At 37.2% G+C, this 26,837-nt stretch overlaps 1 protein-coding gene across 16 annotated transcripts in view; it reads right to left on the minus strand.

The window, feature by feature from the left end:
• CCDC88A (coiled-coil domain containing 88A) overlaps positions 1 to 26,837 on the minus strand; it is an 80,439-nt gene that overhangs the window by 36,221 nt on the left and 17,381 nt on the right. For all 16 annotated transcript variants that reach the window (XM_074817098.1, XM_074817099.1, XM_074817097.1 and 13 more), the window contains exons 3-14: positions 24,775 to 24,883; positions 20,568 to 20,637; positions 15,938 to 15,996; positions 15,089 to 15,172; positions 14,387 to 14,527; positions 13,040 to 13,209; positions 9,596 to 9,677; positions 8,769 to 8,927; positions 4,957 to 5,103; positions 3,786 to 3,930; positions 2,829 to 3,013; positions 515 to 652 (exon numbers count right to left, since the gene is read on the minus strand). In XM_074817098.1, the coding sequence (XP_074673199.1) occupies positions 515 to 652; positions 2,829 to 3,013; positions 3,786 to 3,930; positions 4,957 to 5,103; positions 8,769 to 8,927; positions 9,596 to 9,677; positions 13,040 to 13,209; positions 14,387 to 14,527; positions 15,089 to 15,172; positions 15,938 to 15,996; positions 20,568 to 20,637; positions 24,775 to 24,883 (1,489 nt within the window). The remainder of the gene's footprint in view (positions 1 to 514; positions 653 to 2,828; positions 3,014 to 3,785; positions 3,931 to 4,956; positions 5,104 to 8,768; positions 8,928 to 9,595; positions 9,678 to 13,039; positions 13,210 to 14,386; positions 14,528 to 15,088; positions 15,173 to 15,937; positions 15,997 to 20,567; positions 20,638 to 24,774; positions 24,884 to 26,837) is intronic.

Consider the following 26,837-nt stretch of genomic DNA (forward strand, 5'->3'; position numbering starts at 1 on the left):
ATGGTTCCCACCACAGCTAAGCAAGAGTCAAGTGACACAGGAGCAAGAGCCAGCAGAGGAGCAGCAGACCAGCTCTGCTACACTGGTCTCGGTCGGGCCCCTTGGAGGGCCCGGCTGCTGTAATTCCCATTAACACTCCGACATTACTTCAAACACTGACCCGCTGTCTGGAACCTGTTCTCCTCCACTGTGAGGTGCCTGGCTTACCTCCAAAGTTCCCAGTTTTCTGTTTTGGCTGAGCTACACCCTCTAAGCAACTATAGCAAATGCACAGCCCACGAAAGCCACAGAAGCGTTACAAAACACTACAAAGTTTTAAAACTAACAGTAAAGTCTCAGTTAAAAATGAGTCATGTCTCTCACTGGCTGCAGGTCTTAAGACAAGCTATTTTGCTGCAGATGTGTCTTTCTGGCAGATCTGCTACATTTACAATGCCTTTATGCCTGTAAAAAAGTACAAAAGGGGAACAGTAGAGTACAACACAGCATTAAAATTTCTGATTCTGCTACTCACTTGTCGCTCTGAGTTTTCTCGAAGTGCTTCAAGTGTCTTTTCAAGCTGTGCTTTTTCTTTTGTCAAATCTTTACTCAAATTTTGACTGTTCTGAAGACTTTGTTTCTCTTGGCTAATTTCATTCTCTAGCTCTTCAAGCTAGGGACAAAGAAACAGATTTTTAAAAATGTACTTAATGACAATAGTAGTACTCTTCGCTGCGTTGAAGGTGCCCTTATAGTAATGAATAAAGAAGGTTAAAGGAAAGAATAAAATGGAATGTCTCTTTTTCATCTGAAACAACTAATCTCTTCTAGGAATAAATTTACTTCTGCCAGAATTTGCTCCCTGGCTCAGAAGACTGTATCTATAAAGTACTTTTACATAAAAAAGTGGTCAGATTTCATTGGGCTCTGGATATTTCCCCAAGCATCTTTCTTTCTCTTAAAATTCTGTTTTAGTGAGATTTATACTGCTCCTCCAAGTCCCTCTGAACTCATAAGGGCTGAATGTTGTTTGATCTTACTTAACTACTTCAAGAGACACTTATGATGATTCCCTGGGAATTAAATATTCAGGTTTGTTTGTCAAATGGTTCCAACTCGCAATGCCACCAGACAGCAAAACTGTTTACAAGTGAAAATAACCAAGTGTAATTTTTCTGTCACATGTAAGTTACAATTAGTTACTTAGAAGCAACATACACATTGTATTTTTAAACAATTACCTGCTGGAAGGTTTATATTCTATGTCAAGTCCATCATCCACATTACCCAATCCTAGAGGATTCCAGACCCCAGGCAGGGGCAATACTTTTACAAACGAGTTATCTGAATTATACATTAAATTGCTGCTAAATACCGAGAGATACAATCACAAAAAGGCAGCAGAATGGAATTTGTTCCTCCACGAAGCAATTTGTTGATCCGAAATAGGCAAAAAGCATGGCATCACTCAGGCCAGAACCTGAATTAAATCTTTCTCTTAGGACAAGAATACTAATGTTTGACCAATCTTTTGCTTCCCTCCTCCTCTCAAGTTCAAAACCTCCTGGTCCCTTGCTTGGCAGACCAATGCCTGCTTTACAGGAATATTGGCACTTTGAGTGGTTTTTGCAGAGGAGAAGTAACTGGCTCAATCACCCCTGCAGGGATGCAGTCAGCCTTCATCTGGGAACCAAATTTATCCCTCATCTGCCCAACTGCCAAGTGGGCACTGGAGTGGAGTTCCTGTGGTCACTCTATCTCGTATTTATAAGATTTATATATTATATATTATAGTGGTTTAAGAGAAAGCATGTCCAGATAGAAGTGGACTAAGTACACAGGATCCTTAACAGACATTTTGTTCAACTTCACATTTTGCTGAAGTGATGACTGTTCAGAACATTTTTAGGGGCAAGTGAGAAAAAAGATGTGTCGCCAGACATCCAAAATGGTAAGAATGGTTATCAGAAACCACAGGGACCTACTATCGCTTGCTTCTTATACCTATTCCTTTCTTTTGTACCCTCCTAACTGTCTTTCTGGTACTGTACAGAAACTCCAAGCAGCACACAGGCTGCTGCAGAAAAATACCATATTGTTAAGAAGTCAGAAGCAGCATGGAAAGATGAAGTACAGTAGGGATTTATTGCATTTTTTTTTAATTATCTCTTACCCACTCTTCTCTAAGAATAGCCTAACATCTGCTGAAGTAAAAGCTATTTCAGAAACTTCAGACATTTCACTCCACCGTAATCAGTCCCTGTTTTTTCCAATTTTTATTCTCTATAAATATCACTAAATTACTGTGCTTGATATACATAATTTGGAGAGCAAAATATTGTAGATCAGCACAGATAAATCTGACAAACTCCTCCCATTCACTCGCTCATCAATTCCTTAGCCACTCTTCTCTCAATTCTGAATGAGGACACATGACCAAGTTTTCTGCTTAGGTGAAAACTGGCTGATGGGTCTATGTGCACATACTTTCCCCTGCTTAATAATTACAAAAATTAAAATAATGTTGTCAAGTTTCATAAAACTCTTGGATTACTTATTATGTTCCCAAAGTTAACATACTGATTTTTTTTCCCCTCGCTGGTATAAGAGCTTTCTGAATGAAATGGTCACATTCTTACATCATTAATAAAAAAGCATTATTAAAGAGGAGAAAAACCTCTCTGGGGTTGTTTTCTTTTTACCATAAACTACGAAACACCGTAACACCATCCAGACCCTAGTAATACTTTACCCAAAATAACAGCAATTCATAAAATTACCCTTTAGAAAGAACATGGCAAGCAACATTAGGCAACTTATACACAATTCAAACATACACCAACGATTACCTTTTTGCTAAGTCTTTGGTTTTCTTTTTCCATTTTCAGAATCCTTGAAGTGCTGCCTTCTACAGAACCCACTGCACTCTGTAGTTCTTCCACTGTCTTCAGCAAACTTTGGTTTTCCATTTCCAACTTCAGTAATCTGCTTGATGTCAGTTCATTTACCTCATGACCAAGTGATTTCTGTGGTACTGTAAGAGGAAAAAAAACCACCATTATAAGAAATTACTTATTCCCTGGAGTTCTTGGACTTTGCATTTTTAGACTTAGGGGATTCAGAAGCCTTGGATGGTCTCTCCAATGCCTTCTTGGTGAATAAAGGCAGCTAGGATCAATGACCCATCCTCCTTACCCAACACATAATACTGCAGATGCATCAAAGGAAATGTTCTACTCATCCTAATGTTCCTAAACACAGCAGAGATTTGTTTCCTGCAACTGAGGATGTATCTCTAAATCTCCACAAATCCTTTGTATGGCATCCAGTGCATGACCGAGCATGCTGTATTGGAAGAATCAAAATTTTTGCCACAGCTATCTCTGTAAACAATTACTCTGAGAAGCTTTAACACATCTTTCTTAACTTTGAGAACAGTAAAGCAAGACGACTCATGATCTGTCCTACAGAGTATAGAAGTTTGAATGGCAACACAATGTAACTCCAAGGTATTTATGGGTTTTAACTGACAAGAATCACAAGAACAGAGACTTTTCATGTAGGCTATATCTCCAAGGATACACAGGATTCAGTAAAAAAAAGCAAACAAACAAAAACAACCAAACAAAAAACCTAACCCCAACAAAAGCAAACAAAAACCAACCCAAAACCCCAAACTGTCACATCTCTCCAGAGGACTAAAGCTCTGTACTTTAGAAATAACGACGCGTAATTTCCTAATGCTGTCCAGTGTCTGAGCTTTCAATTTTTCTATTTCATCAGTCTGCAAGTATTATTATGTTTACCTTCGGAAATTTCAGTAGTCCTATTTATCTGTTCAAGTTCCCAGCCAAGATGCAATGATTCATCCATACTTTGTTTCTGAGCCATTTCTAGAGTCATATTTTCCTCCATGAGTTCCTCAATCTTCTTTCTGTCCATATCACGCTCCTTAAAAATTATTGCACATGTTACTTCAAAAAAAAATATGTCTCAACATGCACTAAATATTTTAGTATCCAGTATGCCACTGAGAAATGCAAAGTGCATTTTCTGATTTGCTAATATACAGTGAGACAGCGAGGGACACACAGAAGTATGGAGAACTTGAAGAGAAGTCTAACAACCAGTAAAGAGAAAAATGTCAAGAACAACTTCTCATCATAACGTGTGGCAATGACTACTTATCCTTTTTCAAAGTTCACTTTTCTCCATATATCAGGAAAGAAAGTATACATGATAAGCACAGCTTGGTAGCCCACAAAGAACAAACGGACAGAGAAGCAAAACTTTTAACTTCTCCAAACTATCATAAGACTACTTCCAGGCAAAAAGCTGTAACAGGACTGGGTCCATGAAGAGCGTCTCAGCTGGCTCTTCATCAGTCCCTCTCCCCACACATGCCACTTTAACAGGAGTAAGCTGCAAGTGCAACTCTCAACATTTTGCAGAAAATGAAAGTGAACAGAAGGTAATAACCTGTCAGCCCTTACAGAAAACAAAAAAACCCACTCAGGCAAATTCTGACTTTATATTTTAGAATATTTACTTTTTGGAGAAGGATTGATTAAAAACAGAAATTATTTTGGGAATATCCTTCTGATAAATATGTCACTGTATTGCCAGAATTTGAAATATGAATAACCTCTCTTAACTAAGTATTTAAGTGACAACAGACTCTCTTCACATAAAAAACCTGATCCTATTGTTATTACTAGCAAGTCTCTATTTCATATCACCGTATTTTTAGCTATCCAACTAAACACTGCACTGCCTTTAAGAAGAGTACTGCCTTGGCAATTTTTCCTTCCCAAGGCAGAACCAAAGCTACTGTAGGAAACTATATCTGAAAAGTGTCAGCAAATCAAGACATACCTTTCTTCTGTCCCACAGCATTTTCACTGGAAGTTCTTTTATTAAAAATGGAAATGAAATTCAATTCATCAGTTGTCTCTGTCATCCTCCATTTACACTTACCATCTCCATATCATGTAATTTAGCTTTTAATTGTAGATTCTCTTTTTCTAACTCATGTAATTTATCTGAACGAGCTCTAGTCCCCTCTAATTGATCTTCCAACATTGTCTTTGTTTCTAGCAACACTTGATTGTCTTCCTTTAACTCCTGCAAGAATTAAGCAACAAAACAAGTCACAAAAAGAGGTATTTCCTTATTAATACAAACTCTGATACACATCACACCTAGTCTTAGAAACACTGCTCTCATGCTAAAACATTCATTTGGAAGCTGTAACTGACTTTTTATGTATAAAGAACAAATTTACAGCGATTTCACATAACTGCAACTGGTGACATTTTTATCAAAAGGAAATTTTACCTAACTTAAAAGAATTTAAATAGTGCCTAAACCATTCAGAATAAAAACGTACTCATAATTACAATCAAACCACGTGATCCGAGATGTGACTTGGAAAGATGTGTTGCACGTATATGGATTACAGCTAAGCAAAAGGCTGACATGAAATAAAAATTACAGACATCAGGCTCCAAACAGACAAAAAAAGTACTTCACACACCATGTAATTGAATTGTGGAGCTTATTGCTACGTAATTGTGTAGATGAAATGGCTTACATGTGTTGAGAAGTTATCTAATTCATGCAAGAGAAGACCAAAAAGCTCAAAAGAACAATTTTCCTAAGCAGAGTATCATTTTTCTCTCAGTATAATTTTCCTGAGCAGGGACTGCTGGAGTTTGGGAGAGCACAATAGGAAAGTATCACCAAGTGCTTGCCCTGTTCTTTCACTCTCCCCTAAGCTCTACTCTTGGCCACTGTCAAAGGCTGGAGACGGATGTAGATGCTGCTTTCAGTCCATAATTTATCTTAGGATCAGGCTGAAGTCCCTAATCTTTGTGTTGAAGAGCAAAACTTAAGAGAATAATTTTCCACCGGCCTACAGAGCACTGGGCAAACTTACTTAAGCCCAAAGTCAGAACATGATGCTGAAAATGCAACCGCATTCTTAAAATACAACCTGCCATATTCAAAGGTCCTAAACAACTTTACGTACATAGAGGATTTTTTTAATGGCATCTGATGAAAATAATAATATGTAAGAACTCCTAATTGGCAATTTTACTCATGATATAAAGGCAAAACTTTTCAAACTTCAGCATCCAGTCAGCTGCAAAATCTGAAAAAAGATCAGTGAATATTACATATAAATATTTATCCTTCACACTCCTCCCTACACAAATATTAACATTATTATTATGAAGCAAAGCCAACTAAGTAACATCTGTCTCTATTCAAGCATGCTTGAAAAATCAGATAGTTTACAAGCTATGAAACACGTAAACAAATACTAGGTTTTTTAGTAAACAATCTGTGAAAATGACGTTTCCACTGCTTTCAAATCATGTACACTACTAATCTCTTTTCCTTTACCAATATCTTTAACCACATGCTTTCAGTCCCTCTTACAACAGTAGTAGATATACGCAGTCTAAAAAGTCGTTCATGTAAGATGATTTTCAAAATAGTTCACATACAAAGGTTTGCTCATACACAGGCAGGCTGATGATAATGCTCCCCACTCACAGTACCTGACTTGCCAACAGATCCATGCATGCTGACCTACTACATCATATACAGGTAACAGCCAGCAACTTTGAGGAAATTTGAGAACATAAATCACAGCACTGGACCTTTAACACTGAGCTCAAGTTGAATAGCAGTACCTTGTTCAAATTATGTCAAGCACTGAGGAAAGATCCAGTGTTGGAAAGCAGTTACCAGCCTTTGTTTTCAAGTGGCACGTGAAGGCAGCTTTGGAGCCTCCTCAAGAATGGATGTTTCAATGACAGCTGTTAAGGTCTGTATTTAGTGTATCTTTAGAAAGTTTCCTCCAGTTTCATGAGATTATTTCACATTACACAGTAAGATGAAAAAAATTATTTCCACAAGCAAAGCTACAAACAAGGCATCTTAAAAAAAATAGTCTTGGGAACCAAGACTGTTTTAAAAATTTCCAGAATGTCTAAAGCCCTTTTAACAATGTTTTAATCTGCACCATGCACCTTAACTCTCACTACAGTCTGCTGTTATTTTTTTACACTGCAGTTCACTTGGAAAAAACTATCCATCCCATTTTCCATTACAAAGCTATTAACTCCCACGTCAGTCAATATGCTTTATTTCTGACTAAAGGTATTATTAGAAGTTCTGGATGAAGGACCTGCACTTGAACATCAAAAAGATTTGGGTTTTGCCTTGCAGTTTTTCCTCTCTCATCAACAGTAACTTCTATCAGAAGTAGTTCTTTTCTGCTGTGACATAGGAAGTATACAATCATTAACAAGTTTTAAGTTTTAAACACTCAAAGAAAGAAGTCTCTTTCCAGAAGATGCTACACCACTGGTTGTTAGTATTATGACCTTTTCCAGCTGCAGTAAGTAGAATATTGGAGATATTCCATCATGTCTAGGCAGCAGTTCAGTGGGAAGAAAATCTGGAGGTTACCACAGATCACAATGTTGAAATGTTGCTTAGGAGTTACTATACGAGAAGGTATACAGAAAAGTCATCTTTCCACTGTATTCAGAACTGGTGAAGCCAAAATGAGAGTGTGAGATCCAGCTTTAGGGACTCAATTTTAAGAAAGATTTGAATTAAGACAGAACCCAGAGAACAGAAAAAACACCTCCTAAGGCAGAATGCTGTGGGGCTGCAAAGCACAAAGAGCCAGAAGAGACAACACATGACACATCAGTCTTCAGAGAAAAAAAAGGCTGCTATGGAATGCTGCAGAGACTTCACCACTCAGGTCCTAAAGCACAGATTAATGCCAAGCATTCATTTGGAGTGGTATGGGTATATCAGAAATACCACGCTTAAAGCAGAAGGACCGAACGAGTTCCTGAGATCCCATCCAGGCCTGTGAATCCAAGAGGCCACATTAAATGAAAAAGTTACATAAAAATATCACGCGTAACAGTTTAGCCTAATATCTTGGGTTTGCTTTTTGGTCATTTTTACCCTAAAGAAAGGGCTTCATACCAGGATTGTAACAACTACACCTAGGCAACATAATATTTTTTCCAACAAGCATTCATTTTGAGTTCTCCCTGCTTTCCTAGCAGTCTTTTGTTTTTAGTGACCACCTTCAAAATTTCTTTAAACTTTCATTAGTTCTGACCCCCACAAGTAATTGTTTCTTTCACAAATTCTGCCACCTTGGTATGTGCCCAATAAATTTGACATTTACAGACAGAAGGACGGCCTAATAAAATCCCGCATGTTGGCGATCTGTTTCTTAAACTTCTAATTCATGACCGAACTGTGATTCTCTCTTGCCTGGTGACAGTGCATCTTTTTTTAGCATATTTTATCCATGGCATGCTGTCATCCTATACTCATTTATGTGTATAGCCACTGTTTCCTCCACACTTTACTTACAAAATTACCTTCTCTTCGGAGATGCGCAAGAGGAGAAAGAAATTATTACGTTTATAGCATATTTTTAATTAACTCCTCCTTGGCTTTCTCATTACATAGTATATGTCCTGCACACAGGCTCCTAGTGATCTTACTAGCTTCGAGCTATGGTGAACACTGCTGACTTCAAATGAAACTGCATGCCATTAGAAACAAGGACTCTTATGTAAAAACTGTCATTTATCACAAAAGACTATCATATATCCCAGAGCAAGAAGCTCTAACACTGTTTTCATGTCCTAATGTTTAAGTCACCAAAATAACTCTGAAAAAGCCACAGCAAACAAAAATCCATGGTTATTTGTTTGTTTTTTTTTTTTTCCTTACTATACCTCCACTCTAGCTTTGTAGAATTCAATATCATGCAGCCTCTCTTTATACCGGCTGACTTCACTTTCAAGCTTGTCGACTCGAATTGCCTTCTCACGAAGAGCATCTAATTCATCTCTGTACACTCTGGCAGAACGGGCATCTGAGAGTAAATTCATATTCTAGAAAACATGAAAATACAGAAATTAAAGGCAAGAATACTGGACAGTACACACAGAAGGATAACACAGCTGCTTCCTTATTTAAATTGGGGTACTGCAGAGGGATGTAAGTTAATTCTGAGAAAGGTAAAGAAAACAATAATTTAGAGGCTCAGTCCAGATGATGTATTTCCAAGAAAACTGCATTGGCCTTTTTCAAGGAGAGGTATGCACACATGTGTACATTTCAGAACAGAATATTTCTTTTACAGATAATCTCAAATGACCCCAAATAATTTTATACACTTATTCCTAATAATAAATGAATCAGACATTCTTCCTCATTATCAACACACAGACTCAACGTGTAAAAGAAAACCAGACAAAATTTAAGTGCATTGGTTTTGAAAAATATTCAGCACATGTACATTCACAGGATATTTTAGTGGTAAACTGTTTCAATGTGGAAACAAAAAAAATTAGAGAAGAGATACTAACTCAACTCAGAATATTCTTCCAGCGTACTAGAGCAAAAAAAGGAATAAATTACACGAGATTGTGTTCAGAGTGCAAAATAAAAAAATGCATGAAAACATACTTCCTAATACAAAAAAAAGGCAGAGGTGAGTGTGTGGATTGTTCTGGTGGTGGCAGCTTTTTTTAAAACAACAGATTTACAAAACAAATACCTCTTGCTGAAGTCTCTTCAGTTCACCTTCCATCTGTTCAAGTTCTTGTTTACAGTCAAGTAACTGCTCAGTCTTTTCCTCACTTAGAAGACAAACACAAAACCAAAATATGACTACAAAGCTTGATAATTATCTAGTTTGACAACAAAATACTGAGATTCATGAAACTTCTCTCATTTAATCCAGACTTTAATGGACATCAGGGTGTAAAACCTAGGTATGTCATTATGCTTTAGATATTCTTTAGGCTATAGTCTATATCTCATCTTTTAAATTTGGCCAGATTTTTTGTAGTCCTTAATTCTTGTACACTAAGGTTTCCTACTTATGTGGCGCAGAAAACATTAGGGTGTGATAAGGGACTTTTTTGGGATAAGGGATTTCTTTGGTAAAAAACCCCAGAATGTACACATGAATGTGTACCAGGAGATTCATGTCCAAAAGCAAACGTAGAATAATTTCAAAATATACATTGAAAAGGTCCAAAGATTTTCCAGACAATGATCGCTGATGCATCCTGTCACAGATCAGGTAAAGCCAATTTTAAAAGCACTTTCATGCTTTTGTAATTTTTCTTTTTCTTACAGAGAAGAATTAAGGTTTTCAGCTACCTTTACTCATTAAAAGAAGATACCGCTTCATAACCTTAATAATTTTGTGAAATGCATAACGAATTTTAATTTTATGGAACCAACACAGTGTCTGTTTTAGTCTATTCAGAAATTTATAATAAAAACAATTTGACATAGAATACTACAACTCTTACAGGACTCATTCTTAACTCCAGCTAACACATATTTCTCAGAGCTCAGAAAAGGAGTTCGTTAAACAATAAGGAAGCGCAAGGGAAACATTTAATTCTCTCAAAGGCACAGAATACCTAATGTTCAAATTTCAATTGCACCTCAGAATAAACAGTATTCACTGTTGAAAAAACCCGCTGTATCCACTATTATATGTCCCTAAAAGATATACTGCGTATTCAAACATGTTACTATATAACTTAATATTTTGGAACAGAAGTATGAAACAAAACAGAAGTAAAAAAAGGGGGAAATAAGATAATTTAATGGACTGAAATGTATAATACAATCTAAAAGTAATCATACTAAGAAAAAATATATTTGTTTTGAACAAATCTAGAACAGTTGCTTTTAAAAATGAGCCCATCTCACAAGTACCTTTCTGCAACCATACATCATTTCAAAGAGGTTGTTGACAGTCTACAAGCATACCGGGATCCACCTACGTACAGCTCACTGCAACATCACTGTCCCCAGCAGGTATCAAAGCTCTCCCTCTACACGGGGGTTCAGAAACCATACAGAAATACATATGTATTCTGTATTACGTTAGATTATTGTAACTCTTCTATTAACATTCATATTCCTATACTATTGTTCTACACCGAAACACACTGGACTTAATATAGAAAACTAGATGTGCAATTTCCAGTTCTGGAGTTTCTTACTACAAGTCAAATCGCTGTTTTGCCTCCAATGGAAAAATAATCTTTACAGACCTTTAGTATGAAATTTTATTAGCTGCAGCGCATATTGAACCAGGTATGAGGGTTCGTTGCCAAAACCAGATTATAAATAATTTTTAAGCAGAGTATTTTCAACCCTGGAATCAATCTAATTTTAGATTTATCAAATACATGCAGCACTTAATACCAAATGCGACAGACAGAAGTTAATTTATCAAAGTCTAGTATTTTAAATATACTGCTATGCGTAAAGGAAATTTATTTACGAGTTGAATTTAAATAGAGTGCAAAATGTGAAATGTTCCGAGCCATCACTGTTGCCCTAATTGCATGCTTCAGCTACAGACTAGAGGGGATTGTACTAAATTATACAGAACATACCAGTGTTCACTGTTTAGGCTATCTATTAACTGTCAATCAAACTAATAACAGCAATTTTTTCACTAATTTTCTTGGTGCAGCTGTTTATAGAATATCCTGGGCGGGCTCATTTCAGTAGACACATAATAATACAGACATGAGAAAAAAAGAGCCGTATCTTTTTGTCCTCTATTCTTCATGAAGACCAAGATGTAGTGGGGGAAGGGGATCCTCTGAGTAAATCAACCAGATACTTAATCCAGCCAGCTAGAGATGATCTGATCAACAAACTCTGATAAGAGCAGACCAGCGAGCTGATAACTGTGACTTATGCTGCCTTCAACTCTAAATTTAATTTTACCTGTCTCCTCTCTCCATGAAATACTCTGCATTAAAAAAATCTGCTTCTAACCTACAGGCAAGTTACATATTGAATCTCCTCAGATTTAAACATTTGTATTTTAACTTAAGACTGCATATACTTCACTCTGCTAAACAACATTACACGTTGCTGTAGGGAGAAACAGATTCTCTACTGGACTATTATTGTTCTTCTCTTTAAATAACTCTTCAATGCTGCTCAGATTTGTTCCTAGACTATGAAGTCAAAGCACCCAATGATACTTACTGAACCAGTTTTCTTCATAAAATAAAAGGGATAAAAAAGTTTTTCATTAGAATATGGAAAACCAAAGGAATAAAGATCTTTGTTACAATGAGACTGAATTTTCACAGTACTTGAATGAGGGGAGGAGGGGAATATACCCCTGAGCTAAGAGGTCAGCACCTGGGGGAGAAGACAACACTCCCTTAACTGGCTGAAGGGAGCAAGCTGGAAACTGTAAGAAACTATAACTGACCCAAGCTGTTAAAATTTACTCATTTTACAAATTACGTTATTCCTTAGACATAAATAACCACCCCCTGCCAGCAAACTCAAAGTCTCCTTCACTGCATCCGTGTTTGCAGTGGGTCAAGAGATTTAGTGGAGTTGGGTTTGCATAATTTTCTTTTCAAGCTATTCTCTTAGAAACATATGAATACAGATATATTAAAATTATAGTCAGACATTCATTAATGATAGCAAACAAGAAAGGAAGCACAAAGGACTTTTCTCTGAAACAACAATATGGACACAATATGTAAAAAAAAAAAAAAAAAAAAAAGCAGTGCTGCATTAGATTAGCTGTATTTCTAAAAGACAATTTCGGTAGAGCCAAGAGCCCGTTACTGTATTGTAACATGCTCAAGAGATCGCTCAAATGTGGTTAGTTTTTCAGAAAGTTCACAGTACAAAAGATACAAAATTACCACAGCACTAGTTCAATGATTTCAATATGTTTATCATTAAACCATCAGTATAATTCATAATACAAATTAGGACACAGATGAAAAGTTGTATTTGTCACACTCGTCCACAAACATGCTTACATGATAAAAATACACTTCCTGCAGTGCAATAACTAAAAAAAGCATTTAAAACTGTAATTTAACATTTGAAAGAATGAAGAATTTGTCTAGAGAATACTACTATTGTGCAAAATCAACAATGTTTTAAAATCCTCAACACACTTCTGCAATCTATGTGTACTCACAGCTCTTGCCTAAGCCTTCTTATCTTTGCTTTGGCATCTGCTAGCTCTACTGACAGGTGCTGTCTGCTTTCTGTGCGCTTCATGCCAGGAGACCCACAAGGTGATTGTGCTGCCGATGCGTGAGGTAGAAAACGGAGACAGTCCCGTTCTTCTGAGAGTTCTATGATAGTCTAAGAAATTAAAAAACAAAGAAGAAAAATGAGAGACAGAGGAAAAAAACTATAGAATTGCATTCAGAGCCATTTATGTCAGAAACTAGTATTGTTTACTGCCTTAAAGACTGAAATGAAGCAAGAATTATGGAAAAGTTTTGCCATAAAAGAAGAGAGAAGCCCCACATACACCCCTATACCTAAAGCAAATAAATAGTCACAGCTATTTAACAGTACCACTTCGCTATTCTTACATTAGTCAGATTTAGACTTTTTTGTCCACAAAATCATTGGTGCTCAGAATGGATTGAGTAAAGAAAGGGCATGAATTCCTTGAACATGAGGATAAATATATATCTCTAAAGAAACTGGTGTTCTTCAGTGAGCAGCAGCATCCTTGCCAATTGAATAAAGCATCTGACCTATAGGAATATTCCTATTTCATCATATAAATAAAGGTGTTATCCTAATATGAAGAGCTCTTGTATTTTGAAGTCACTTTTCCTTTGCATTGCAAAAAAGCATTACCATGCATCCTCTCCCCCCATGGTTAAGATTCTGTTTTATTCTTATTAAGGTTGTGAACTGCAAAGACAGGTGGTAACTGTCAAAGGAATATTTGGAGTAATTGCAACATTAACATATGCATATTCTACTGAGGGGCAAATCTGAAGGCACCAAAATGATTTGTAACTTGCAATTTTTATTAAATACATTTCTGTTTCTTGATTCTTACACAGTACAACGATTGTGCCTCGCGGTAAGCTTGTACAACTTCCTCTCCTAGTATGGATTCTGCTCCAGTTCACTCAAACCTGTACAACAGGATATAGTAATATAACAGACATCTTGCAGTGACTAGCCTGCAAACCGACAGGGCACCGATTCCTGGAAACAGAGCTGATACAGCTCTGGATTGTCTGTTTTCAACTACAGGTGAATGTTATTTGAAGTTGTTTCAGATTCTGGTTTCGTGCAAGCGATCATCTATTACTAACTTTTCTAGTTTGTCACAGTATTCAACAACTAGTATGTGCACTGTAACTACCTGAAACAACTTTCTGGGAGTAAGGAATCCTTGCTTAAATAGGCTAACAGAAGATACATTAAACTATTAGTTATAAAAATGGTAAGCTGTAGCATCTTAAAAAAATTATTTCCTGTATTTCTCTTAAGCAACAAACCACATCCATACCTCTGAGTGCTCGTCTCTTTCATCTATAAGTCTTTTTAAATGTAATGCCATATTTTTCAAGAGAGGTTCCACATATTCTTGTGTCAATACAATAACATCCATCCACTGCAGATCAAACACATTTTCCTGATTATGAGTTACCTACACGGAATGAAATGGAAGAGAAGAAACATCCTCTTTAAATTGCAAGAGTAGAAAGGAAGCATAAAGAAAATAAAGTAGAAACTCTATGGGTGAAATTCTCTAGACCAGTTATGAAAAAAACATTTCAAATAGACTAAATTGTATGTAATGGAATAGCTTCTTGTCTACCTGAAAGTACTACCTTGTACCTCGGGCAAAATGAAAAGGTGAGTATGACATAATATGTATTACATATCACATACATGGCATCTGAACTATATTTTATAAATAAATCTGCATATGAAAGTTCTACTAAACTAAATTTGCTGTAATTCAAGAAATTCTTGGAGCAACAAACTTGCTCCCTGGTACTGCTTTAACAATGTAATCCAAAGGAGCTCAATCATGAAATCTTTTTGGGAATCAAGTTCAAAAATAAAGGCATTTTCTGCTTACTAAAAACACTAGATATATAAATCACAGATTGGATTTACTTGCTTTTGAACAAACACAGTTAATGTCCTTACAATACAGCGTTCCGCCTCTAGAAAAGTTTAAAGCACAAAACCCCCAATCTACCTCTTGAATATGGGCTGCAACAGCTGCTCTAGTGTCAAAATCCAGACTTTGTATTCTTTCAATAAATTCTTCTTTTTTCTGACACTAAAAATAAAGACATCTATTTTATATACATTTATATATATAAAAAAATCACAAGTATTTTCATTCTTTCTTTGTATTTCTGAAACCTAAAAATGATAACACTGACATTACAATGATCACATTACTAAATTATTATCCAATAACTTTGCTGACCAATAAATACTTGGTTTATGCCATGTTACAGTAATTACAACTTTCAACACTAATAAAATTATAAAGAAAATATAGGTATTGAAATAGGGCAAGGAAGAGGTTTCTTAAAATAGCTATTAAGATTTTATGATAGTGAGTTTCACAAGCACTTTTTCAGCGCCCTCCTCTAGTACTCAGGTTGCTCAAGTTGTTACGAACATACAACTGGTTCTATTTTTTCAGTTTAATTAGCTGAATGGTGCAAACTTTCCTAATAAAAACAGCAGTCCATCAAACACGTTTATTGGATACGTGAAGCAGTTTCAGTAAGAGAATTCTTCAGTACTTGACCATTTTCTTCCTTTCTTTACAGTATCAGGTAAAATAACAATATTGCAAATAATGAACTACTAGAAATCCTTCATACACAGTTTGCCGTATTTGTACAACAAACTGTAAGAGATGCACATTGTAGCCATTTTAACTATAAGAATATCCAGATTTTCAAGGAATGCAATAGCACCACTAGAACAAAGAAGGTCAAAGTTATACACCTCAGGTATTAAAATAGTAAGAAAAGAGATCAACAACACTTAAACCATTTCATACAGATATAAACATAATTAAACTTACCTGAACTGCACAACCAAGTAAAAGCAGGAGGAGTTTTTTTATTTCTTCAGTACCTGGCTCTAAGAAGAAAACAAGAACAAAAAAGTGGTTGGTGTAAAATGGTAATTTGAGCTTCTTCCCCTACCCCTCAGAAAACATCAGATTTTCTCATTATTTCATAAAATTTATCTTAACCTAGTTTAGAAAGCAAAAAAAAGATGAAGAAAACGCCATCTATCCAGCTTTCAACTTAGTCCTCTTTGCCATTTAACTGCCAACTTTCAGTGTTAACAAATAGCTTAACATCCATAATAGTTTCAAATGAAAAAACCCATCATTTCAGGCCTTCATAAAGCAAAACTTCAGACTGACATTTTCAGAAGTGCTTTGCAGACCTACAACCAAGTTTACACATGTAATCTCAGGTGTCTCGAGATAGGTACAAACGTGCTTAAATTATTTGCCACCCCCAAGCGCTAAGAGTTAGATGACATGTTCATTTAAATTACTTTATAAAGCGATATTAAGATATTCATCTGCACATCTAAAAATCAAAATGTATTTCTAAATCTGGCCTTAAGCATCTTAACCTCCTAAAGAAGCTTAAATTACTCTGTTTACAGATTAGTAAAGATGTTTCTTACTTTTTACATTCAAAATGTCCTTGTCTTGCTACTGAATATATGCTATACCTAGAATATAAATGCCATAAAGCAAATGCTTTAAGGATGGCAAAATATCTTAGGCTAGTTGGAATTAAATTCTATATGGTCATATATTGTCTTGCTCTACTGAAACAGAAAACACCATCCATTGGGCTATCTAGGAATAGGAGGGTCCTAATAGCATCCTTTCTACAAGATACTCTGGATTTCAGCCAAGAGTTTATTTCATTGTTAGCTAACCAGACAAAAGCTATGCTGCCAAACATAATAATGTTGGGTCTGGCTAGAAATCTGACCTTTATTCTGCAAAACTGTACTCTGTGACACAGCTGGGGTAACTCCTACCGATACTGAGAGATTCACTCTCGGTCCAAGCAGCACACAGTGATGTCTCGCGTGTACTAAAGAACGCACAGTCATTTGGAACCTGACCTAAGTTACTCAAGTCCCTTTTTTCAAAGGACTCTGTTGGTAACCACAAACGATCTCCAATGATCGTGAGACAGTTATAAGCATCCAAAAGAAAACTCAATCAGAACCTTCCTTCCGAAAAGGCAGTTTACAATCCTCTTCTACATCAGGCAACTAAGTCTATTTTGGATGAACCCCCGCACACCAAAGATGTAACCAGACACTTAAAAGCACTTGAGAAATTGTTCTTTCATTTGATCCACGACAGTATTTTGTAAGGGAAGCAAATGTAAAATCCTTCTCAAAAAGTTACAGATATGAGGTAATCTTGATCAAAAGAGGAAATTAAAAAGAAATCAAGAAAATCCTAAAAGGATACAGAACTCTTAACGATTTTGACTAGCTTCCACTAGAGTCAAGCCTCCTGCCATAAAGCAGAGATGAAAGACATGCTAAGCTTCTCCACCTTCCTCATGGCTTCAGGAATTATCTGTGCATTACAATATTAATTAGAGAACCTTTTTTCAACATTGACTCAACCTGCTCCTTTTAGAGGGAGATATGTATAATCCCAGTGAACATGCAATGTTTAAAATTTTCAGAAGAGGTTTGTCAAGGAGATACGTTACTAAGAACATGAACTCAAATGGGAGATCTTTAATCATTTATACAGACTTCTTGTATCCCAAAGACTGGAGTTGTGAAGTCTTTTACATAGTAACAGAAAACATCAATGAACATGTTTCATCAGAAGCACGCTACTTCAACTAAAGCAGGGGAATTCAACCTGGCTGCCCGTCTTAATCAATCAAGGTTAACCAGAATATTGTAACAGAAGGAATCCATGCCAACATCTCACATCCTGCATTCACTTAACCCAATAAATTCATCACGCTTTTGGTTTTTTGTTTGTTTGGTTTTTTTTTTAAAAGCACACTGCTTCAGCACCTCTTGACTGGCTTTTAAAAGCCTACCTGAATATCGTTTCCATGTCTCTCCCCTACATTCCCTGAAGGAACACAGCAAAATATTGAACAACCCCAGCTTCCCACAGCTACCAATCATCGTGTATGCTTTTCTCACTTTTTCTGCATCACAAATACAGAAATAGATCATTCTTTTCTACACCCTCCAACTTGCTGCTTGAACTTTGTCCCTACCCTATCCTATCCTTTGATCTTCACTGCACTCCCTTTTATCCCTGACTTCAGATCCTCTGTAGCCTTCCATCCACCCCTGGCTTGCTCCCTCAGAAATATCAACTGGTTTTAATCTTTCCTCTTCCCCCATTAAAAAGCATTTGCCTCATTATTATCTCCTTTTTCCTTTTCCTCTGTAATTTAAGTTAACATTTACAATCACAGCCTGTAGCTCTTCTCCTCCACTTTTCTTCTCAAACTGGCTTCCTGCCAATTAGCTCAACAGAAATGTTACTTGATAAAGTCTCTGATGACCTCTTTTTACCAGCATTCTATCTACATTCTCCTTGATTAGCCAACTGCCTCTGATACAAACATGTTTCTCTTCCTGAAATCTTATCTGACCTTGCATTCTGCAACTTGTTGTCTTCTGGTATTTCTCTGCTCATCATTCCGTAAGTGCAAAGGGGAAAAACTGGGAAATACTCCTAAGAAAAATCACAGCTACAGCCTAAGCTTCACTAGACCAAATCCTAACCACTATCAGAGAACTGACTTTTACTACAGTGGCTTGCCTTGATGTAGTCAGATTAATACAGCAAGTCTCTCAAAAGGTCACTGAAGTTTGATTTTGCTACAGTTGCCCACCAGAGAAAAAAAAACTTAAATATCCCTACAAGGATGGGGTCCTATTCAAGTTAACACAGCAAGAGCAGGCTTAACTTTCAAAGGGGAAAAGTTCTGGAAGGAACCCCAAAGAACAGGTCTATCTTCTGATTTAGATCAAACTCCACGATGAACTCAAGCAGGGATCTGAAACACCTTCAAGAATATTGTCCATACATAACCAATATTTTTACTATGTGCGCTATGCTAGAGCCAAGTCCATATTTTCTCACAAATCCAGTAACATCCCCTCAGGAGAGCAATGCATACACCACCAGAGGTTCCAGGTGCCAAACCACAAAAGCTGCATAGACTTCGCTGAGGTCCCAAAACAGGAAGAAGCTTTCTTATTAATGACTAAAGCATAGGGTTTTTTATGTATACAACCGAATACTAAATTATCTTTGTGGGTTTTTGTAGTGCATTTTTAATAAAATTTCATCTTATACTACACAATATTGTTAAGATGCATTTTGTTGCAGTATCTTAACAAGAATAAAAAAATGTTACTACAAAAACAATACTATGACCTTTTTTAAAATCTGTTTTTCAACTAAATCTGGTCCCTAGGCAAATCCATGGATTTCCAAAAACCTGAGGAAAGTCTGGAATCAAAATATAAAAGCATGATGCATTCTGATCTTTTGGAAAAGAAGAGACCACATTCACACTTCTGGGTGCATACGATGGAATACAGCATCTACACATGAAACTTAAAAGGCTGTGACCTCAGAAGCAAAAGCAGCAATATTCAAAAACGGAAAGTAAAAATCAAAAAAATTAAATCAAGATACCTACATAAATGGGATATATGCAGATGAGATATGGAAAGTATCAACATTATGAACCCTGAAATTGAGAAGTGAGGTAACACAGATGGTTCTTCTTGCTCATGAGAAAGATCTTGTCTCACGTACACAGAAGCATGGCATATAAGACATCTTAAATAAATAAAAAAAGCCAGGGGAAGCTACACAGCCTGTTAGAGTAGTTCCTAACCTCTCTGCTGAGGTGCTAGAACATCAGAAGTAGAACACCTGGGACACATTAGACCCAAGTAAATAAATTCTGCCCAATCCATAGTGGCTCCATGCAGGCCAGGTGTGTCTGCTCCGTGCTTCTGGAATTGAGAGCATGGTGCAGAGATTCCCAAGTGGCTGTGGATAGTCAGCTGGGTCCATACAGGCTAATTTTCTTGGTCTGAAAATTGCAACTTTCAGAGCTGGAAGCAGAGAAGGTGGGAGCATGGAGAAGACAGTGTCAGTTCAGGGCAGAAAGCAAAAAGGTAATTGCAATATTTTTCAGGTAACGATGTAAGAGAAGCAGGAGACTTTTGGGGAATGAAAAACAAGAATTCGGAGCTGGATCAAGTGAGATGCATTGAACTGCCAATTTTCTCAAGACTGGATTAGGTAAAGGAAGTTGAAAGTGTAGTAGCTGGGAATACATGAAACTTATACTTTGTCATATCAGTGGCTCACTGGTTGCTGGGAAATGCACTTCGTTTCAGTATAAATCCTAATGACAGCCAGTGCTGAGCTTTGGACAGAACACATTTTTGTAAAGCGTGGACCTTTGGTGTGAACAAAGAAATTGTTACTCATCATTATAAAACCACTTATTTGCTGAAAGTATTTACGCAATCTTCTGTTGAAAGGCTTAATCCTATAAGAAGTGTATTACCAGTGAAATAACAGAAACTGTTATACCGATATAAATTTTAAAATTAAACTAAAAAATTTAAATTAGGTTTATTAAAAATAAACTTACCAGAAAAAGGATTTTTGCCAATTATTAATACATTTGGCAAAGACATCATGATCAACTGCTGCAAATTCTCCTATAAAAATTAATTAAAATATTATTTAAATCATATATACATGTATTGAACGATAGCAAACATCAAATACTAACCACCACTAAAGAGAAATTAATATTATGTAAGCAGTTTAACACTTTTCAGGTCTTCATACGTACATGTTCGATACTTAACTATTGGACTCTAAAAGAAACAACTCGCAAGTATGAATTCCTTCTACAAAAGCCTTGTTTTATGGGTTTGCAAGATCATCTCAGCATAGGAAAAGCCTCTCGTGGGAATGAGCTGACTTATGGATCTTAAGCCAACTAGATTCTGTGCTTCAGAATGCAGCAAGACTCCTTTAAATGATTAGTGTTGATGTTTCTCTGACTAGTTTATTGATAGATGTTTATTTTCTTGGCTCTAGGTTGCATTTATAGTATAAAAGATCAACGTCCTCTATTTCATGTCTCAGTGGCCTCGCCCAAATGGGGATGTGAATGTTACAGTTTTTCCCCTGCAGTTATCCTGGGACAATCCTGAACATAAAGGTACAAAATCCTATTTGCATGATCAGGCAGAGTTTTAGCTTCTAAGTCGCACACGCTCAAGCAGCAGCTTTGCCTATCTATTCTACAGATTGTATCAATGGCCAGTTTCTGTCAGCCAGTAATGGCTGTAATCGGGTCAAATCCCCAGTCTAGACAGAGCCTAATTCTTCTGAAGCAGAATAGTCTTCCTCCTGTTCCCAGATGTTTATTCACAGCAGATGCCATCCTATCAGCAGCTCTGGAGTCATGCTTTTGTTTTTCCACAGTGACAGATTCATCAATACATAAAATGTTCATACTCCAAAGCAACATATTCCAGAACCATCACCACTTTACATCCAAAAGCCACATATTGTGGGTCATATTGTAAGCTAAAAACCTAACATAAGACAACTCATTTGATGTCACATTTGAAAAATGACAGCATTCTTGAAAAACATGCTGTAGAAATTATTAGCTGTAGCTATACCTCTCACCAGTTAATAGAAGACAGAAAAACATTGTATCTGAATTAATACTAGACTGAAAAATGTGTACTCTCATTGCACATGCCTAAGACCAATTAGGAGGGAAAAAAGTTTTGACCTACTCAAACATCACGAATTTCAACCTACCATGACTCTTTGTACTTCTGAGTCTAAAGACAATTTTCAAATTAAAAAAAAAAAGATACCAAGTGCACCACAGGAAGTTTTAAATCAATAAAGAACAGATAAAATATGAGGAATTCAATGAGAAAATAGTATGATTTAAGGAGTAGGGCCTTGGAGGTTTTTTTGTTGTTTGGGTTTTTTTGTAATAGCTCAAATAATTCCATGATGCTATTGTAAGGCTTTTCTTACTGTGAAGCAGACCAGAAGCAGGGGTAACCAAGAAATGTGTCCTCTATGGACTAATGACATTAGCACCTCCTTTCCTACAACACCTCTACCTTGCTTCAATGTCTACCACCTTATCTGTCACACAGTGTTAACTTCATCAGCAAGCTTGGTGTAACTGCTCTGTTTTTGAAATTACTGCTTCTATTAAAAACCTGAAATTGGAGCCTGTGCATCCCAAAATTCAGAGACTTCTTTTAACTGTTGTTTAACCTGCAAAAATAAACTAAGCCTGTTTACAAAATTCTGCCTTGCTTGTACAAACTTTTAGAGTTCATTAGCATTTACTTTATTAAAGACTCTCACATCATCTGTCAAATGAGGCTGACAGAGCACCCACGAGAGTCGTGGAAGCTCACTGTATTCAAACCTCCCAAGCCCACCAAAACTTATAGGGGGATCAGTTCTCCTGAATCAGCTGCTGAGAACAATTCCACACTCTTATGCTGCCAGGAAATGTGTAGGCTCAAAAGACTGTTTTGAGACCTAGTAAGAGCTTGGTGATGCTGTAAGGAAGTTAAGTAGCTTCACTGGAAAAAACCTGCAATTTTAATTGCAGAGAAGAACAAAGATGACACAGGAACCAAAAAACTTGTATAGTTTAATGTAACTTTCTGATTTTGAATGTTATATTCTATCAGTGCAGGTTTTTTGACCAGTACATATCAACACAGATGCAATTATTTGCTAAATTGAGACATTGTTTTCACAACATGGGTGGAAAACATGTTGAGTAAGCCAGCGTGGACAAGTTCACAATAAAAAGTTTTAAGAGTTAGGGTAACATAATGCTAAAAATTAAAAATCCCAGTATCTGTCACTAACTGATTCCCACTGTAATATTTCAGAGGTTAATTAATCCCGTACCTCAATAGACTGATTATGTTCCATGTTGCCTTACTCTCGGATCTCGGCCATCCTGTTGAGGACATGCAGGAAGCCTGATGCCTGTGCAGAACCCCACCTGAAGCACTGCGGGGTGAGGGCTCCCACCTCTGCCAGGTGTACCCCAGGCTGCGAGAGACCTCTCAGATGGATTCCAAGGCATCCATCAAGCATTGGCTTTTCTGCCTTGGGTCATTTCACGGGCGCCAGGAACTAAACTGAGCCCTCCTTGAAACTGAGTTTGCTAAGCTGCCTTGCTAACCCCTGCACAGGCTGTGGGAAACACCAACTGCACCAAGACTGAGCGGAAACAGGGACTTCAGTCCATTCTGTAACACTTCTCTCCAAACCCAATGAACTATCACAATGCATAAACCTCCCTGCATGCATGTGGGCGTACCTGAGTGAACGCCAACACACGCAAAAAGCAATTTTCAATCTGAACAAGCGTTTCAGTTAGGCTACTAAATGCTTTTACTCCTACTAAAATGCCAGACCTGTGATGTTTGCAAGTTCCCTCACGTGTCCTATTCTGAAGAGGCTGGCATCTCACAAGACTAGAAGCCCGTGAGACTGGGGAGGGAAATGGGGGAGAAAAAGTGTGTGCAGTTCTCTATAGCTTATACTTACACGGGACAAACTTGAACCATTGAAGGCATGGTGACCTATTTTAACATTTCTTGAGTAAGAGTATTATTTTTAAAAAGTTCTATTTATTTCTAACACAAAAGTTTGGAGCAACCTTCACAATTCTGAATCATTCAAAGGTAATTTACCTAAATGCAACCAATTCTGCCTGATAGCGTTGCACTAAGACTGGCTGATACTGTAAGGCCAAAGCTGCCCCGGGAATGCTTTGTGTTCAAATAAGATCAATCCTGTCAGTGTTTGAGCCTTCTGTTGCACCAGTTGTGAAACACTAATGCCTGGTCAAAAATGACTACCATCAGGAAATGGAAAAGCACATGGGTCTTAGCGAGCAGCACTTATACCCACGTGTAGTAGCTGCCAGGCAAAGGATGACATGAAGTATGCATACACACCAAGTGCTGCGCAGAAGGATGCACAGCGGCTGACCTCCGCAGCGAGTGACAGCTGGCAATCTTGACTGGACTTTGGAGTTTTTGAAAACATGTACTACATGCGTACCCAGGAGGAAAAACATACATCAGTACAGGCTCTGCTGAGAGGCAGATCAAACTCCCAGATCTGGACTCTCCTGGCAGAAAGGAGCAGGGAAGTGTGGAAGGGCACTAAAAGACACACTGTAAGGGACACTGGTGATATCTGCAGTGTCCATGTGCACACCACTCTATCCAGGCTCTCAATCTAGAAGGCGTGCTACCAGCTCTTACCTATTGCACAAAGCACACAAAAATTCCATGGCTATTTTACAGCTCTAAATTAGATCGTCACTGCATTTACTATGAATTCCCATTTGATTCTTATCATCTGATTTTTTTCTACTGAAAATCAAATTAATTCTAAAACCAATAAACTTCATCACTTTTACATACAAAGATTACATTGCTAAGACTAAATGTACATGTAATAATTTCTCCCATAGGTACAAAACTTGCCTCAATTCAGAAAATACCAACCAATACTGCTTAATGTACTATATGAGTAATTGAACATGCAGAATATCTGTTATATAACCAGATCACCATTCACAGACAAGTGTTTCCAGATTACTACTACAGCTGTAAATTAAGCGTGATAAAAAATTTGACCAGATTTATAAAAAACCATCCCTACAAGTATCTCAAAATATTAATCTTATTTTTGTTACCCTTAAAGGCATAACTATAAAAGAATACTTAGAAACAATTCTAGGCAAAACGTAAGAAACAATTACTGACCTGATAGTAAGTTTTTATTTGTTTCACCAAAATAGACAAATTTTGAATCCTTAATGATGCATCATTGTTTACTTTTTTGTTTATCCTCTGATTAGCGGACTTTGGATTACTGGGGAAAAAAAAAAAAAGAAAGAATAAATTAAACACACTGAACATTAATCCTTAAAGCACTCTATCCAACAGAAATGATATGGTTAATGTGCCAGCATAACAACTTTTTGCTTTAGCTACCATGCCCCTTTTTTTCCCCTCGACAAGTAAATAAGGAGCTGTGGAAGTGACTGCCAAAGGCAGCAAGAAGTAACTTGAAACATCTGTCTCCGATACAGCTACTCAGATTAGCACCCTTTTTGGCTATTAACGCAGTATGTAATTGGGAGCACCCATCCCCATTACAGGAGACTGAGTATTAGAAGAAAAGTTTTGTGGCTCTGCACTTCTCCACAAGCAGCCCCATCCCTGAGGGAATACAGAAAGCAGAACACAGCTATAACATAAATATTCCAGCACACGCTGCAGACATCAGGAATCATTCTCACAATTACAAATAATGGAATTCAGTCTGGCTACATTAACAAATGTCTATATACTGAAAGACTACACAATGCTATTTTACTATCATACGGCACAAAAGCAGAGTGTAAGTTTTAATTTTTAGAACCATGAGGAATATGAAATACATCATGCTAACACACCCTAAATTAATTTAGATTTATTTACAGATGACTGAAATCTGTCAACAAAGGGATTACTAATTGGAGGTTTTCTCATGTACTCTCACATACTACCAGATTTTTCTCTGGTTTATCTTGGCTTCAGATAGGAAATCAATCCCTTTTTCCTTCACAAAGTCAAAAGGATCTGAGGAAATGCAGATGAGTCACCCTTTTTCAATATCTCGTAACATACCACCTTATTAGTCACATACAAGACAGCGTGACAACCACTCATTGTGATCTTTCAAGGAAAACAATGCAGAATCAAAGCAGCTCCCCCGCAGCACCCTGTAAAAGGCTTAGAGAATTCAGAAGGGATGGCCAACGTGAAGTTTAACTTTTACAAAGGTACTTGAGACAGTTGCACAACACAACTTTTGATAGTTAATGATACTATTTGTGTTGTTGAACGATATCATCAGATAAATGCACAGCTGGCTGGAGTACTGCACTCAAACAAGAAACTACCACTGTCAAACTGGAGGTTCCCACAAGGGTGTGTGCCTTCTGGGTCTGGTTTTATTCAACGTTGTCATTAATGATTTAGACAATGGAACACAGAATACGCTTAGCAGAACTGCCATTGGCAAAAATTGGGAGGAATTAAAAAAAACAAAAAACAAGAAAACCTTCAGAGAACACCATGGCAATTGAGAACAACCCTGATAAAGTACAGAAGTGGTGTGACAGCAGTATAAGGGAACTCAGTAACAACATGTTCAGGCAAAGGATTATACTCGGGAATCAAATGCAGAAAGAAGAGTAACTTGCTATATTACAGAAATGACCTGAATAGTGTAGCGGGCCCAACCAAATACCAAGGGAAAAGAAATACCACTGCCAAAAAAAAACCCCTAATTCGTCAATTTTCTAGTACAAGTGCTGTCTGAAAGAGAAGTAGCTATTCTATGCATGGTACAGATGCTGCTTCAGTTCTTAGAGCCACACTTCAGGGCAGGTCCCTGTTTGCGCAGACTTTTTCCACAGGTGAACCCAGGTGGGTTCTAAGCAGCACACAAAGGCTCCCCCCCTCAGTTCCTTGGGCGTACTGTATTACTGGGTGACATACAGGTACCCCTGCCCCTGGAGACTGGGAACTGCTGATTGAGAAGCACATCCATCTCACAGCGAGTTCCTGCAAGGTTCCTCAGGAGGAGATGGAACGGAGCAGCTTACAGGTCAGCACAAACTGTCCTGGCAGGACACCGAGGCCCTGCAACCTGAAAGCCAGATACGAGGGATGCGCACAAACTGAAGGCTGTGCAAGGACTCCCCAAAAAGAACATGCATCATGAAGAACAAGTATTTTATTTAAAGTAACTACACCGGAATAGTCTACGAGATCAT

The sequence above is a fragment of the Strix aluco genome, chromosome 3 (assembly GCF_031877795.1).
Source record: "Strix aluco isolate bStrAlu1 chromosome 3, bStrAlu1.hap1, whole genome shotgun sequence".
In the NCBI taxonomy this organism is placed as follows: Eukaryota; Metazoa; Chordata; class Aves; order Strigiformes; family Strigidae; genus Strix; species Strix aluco.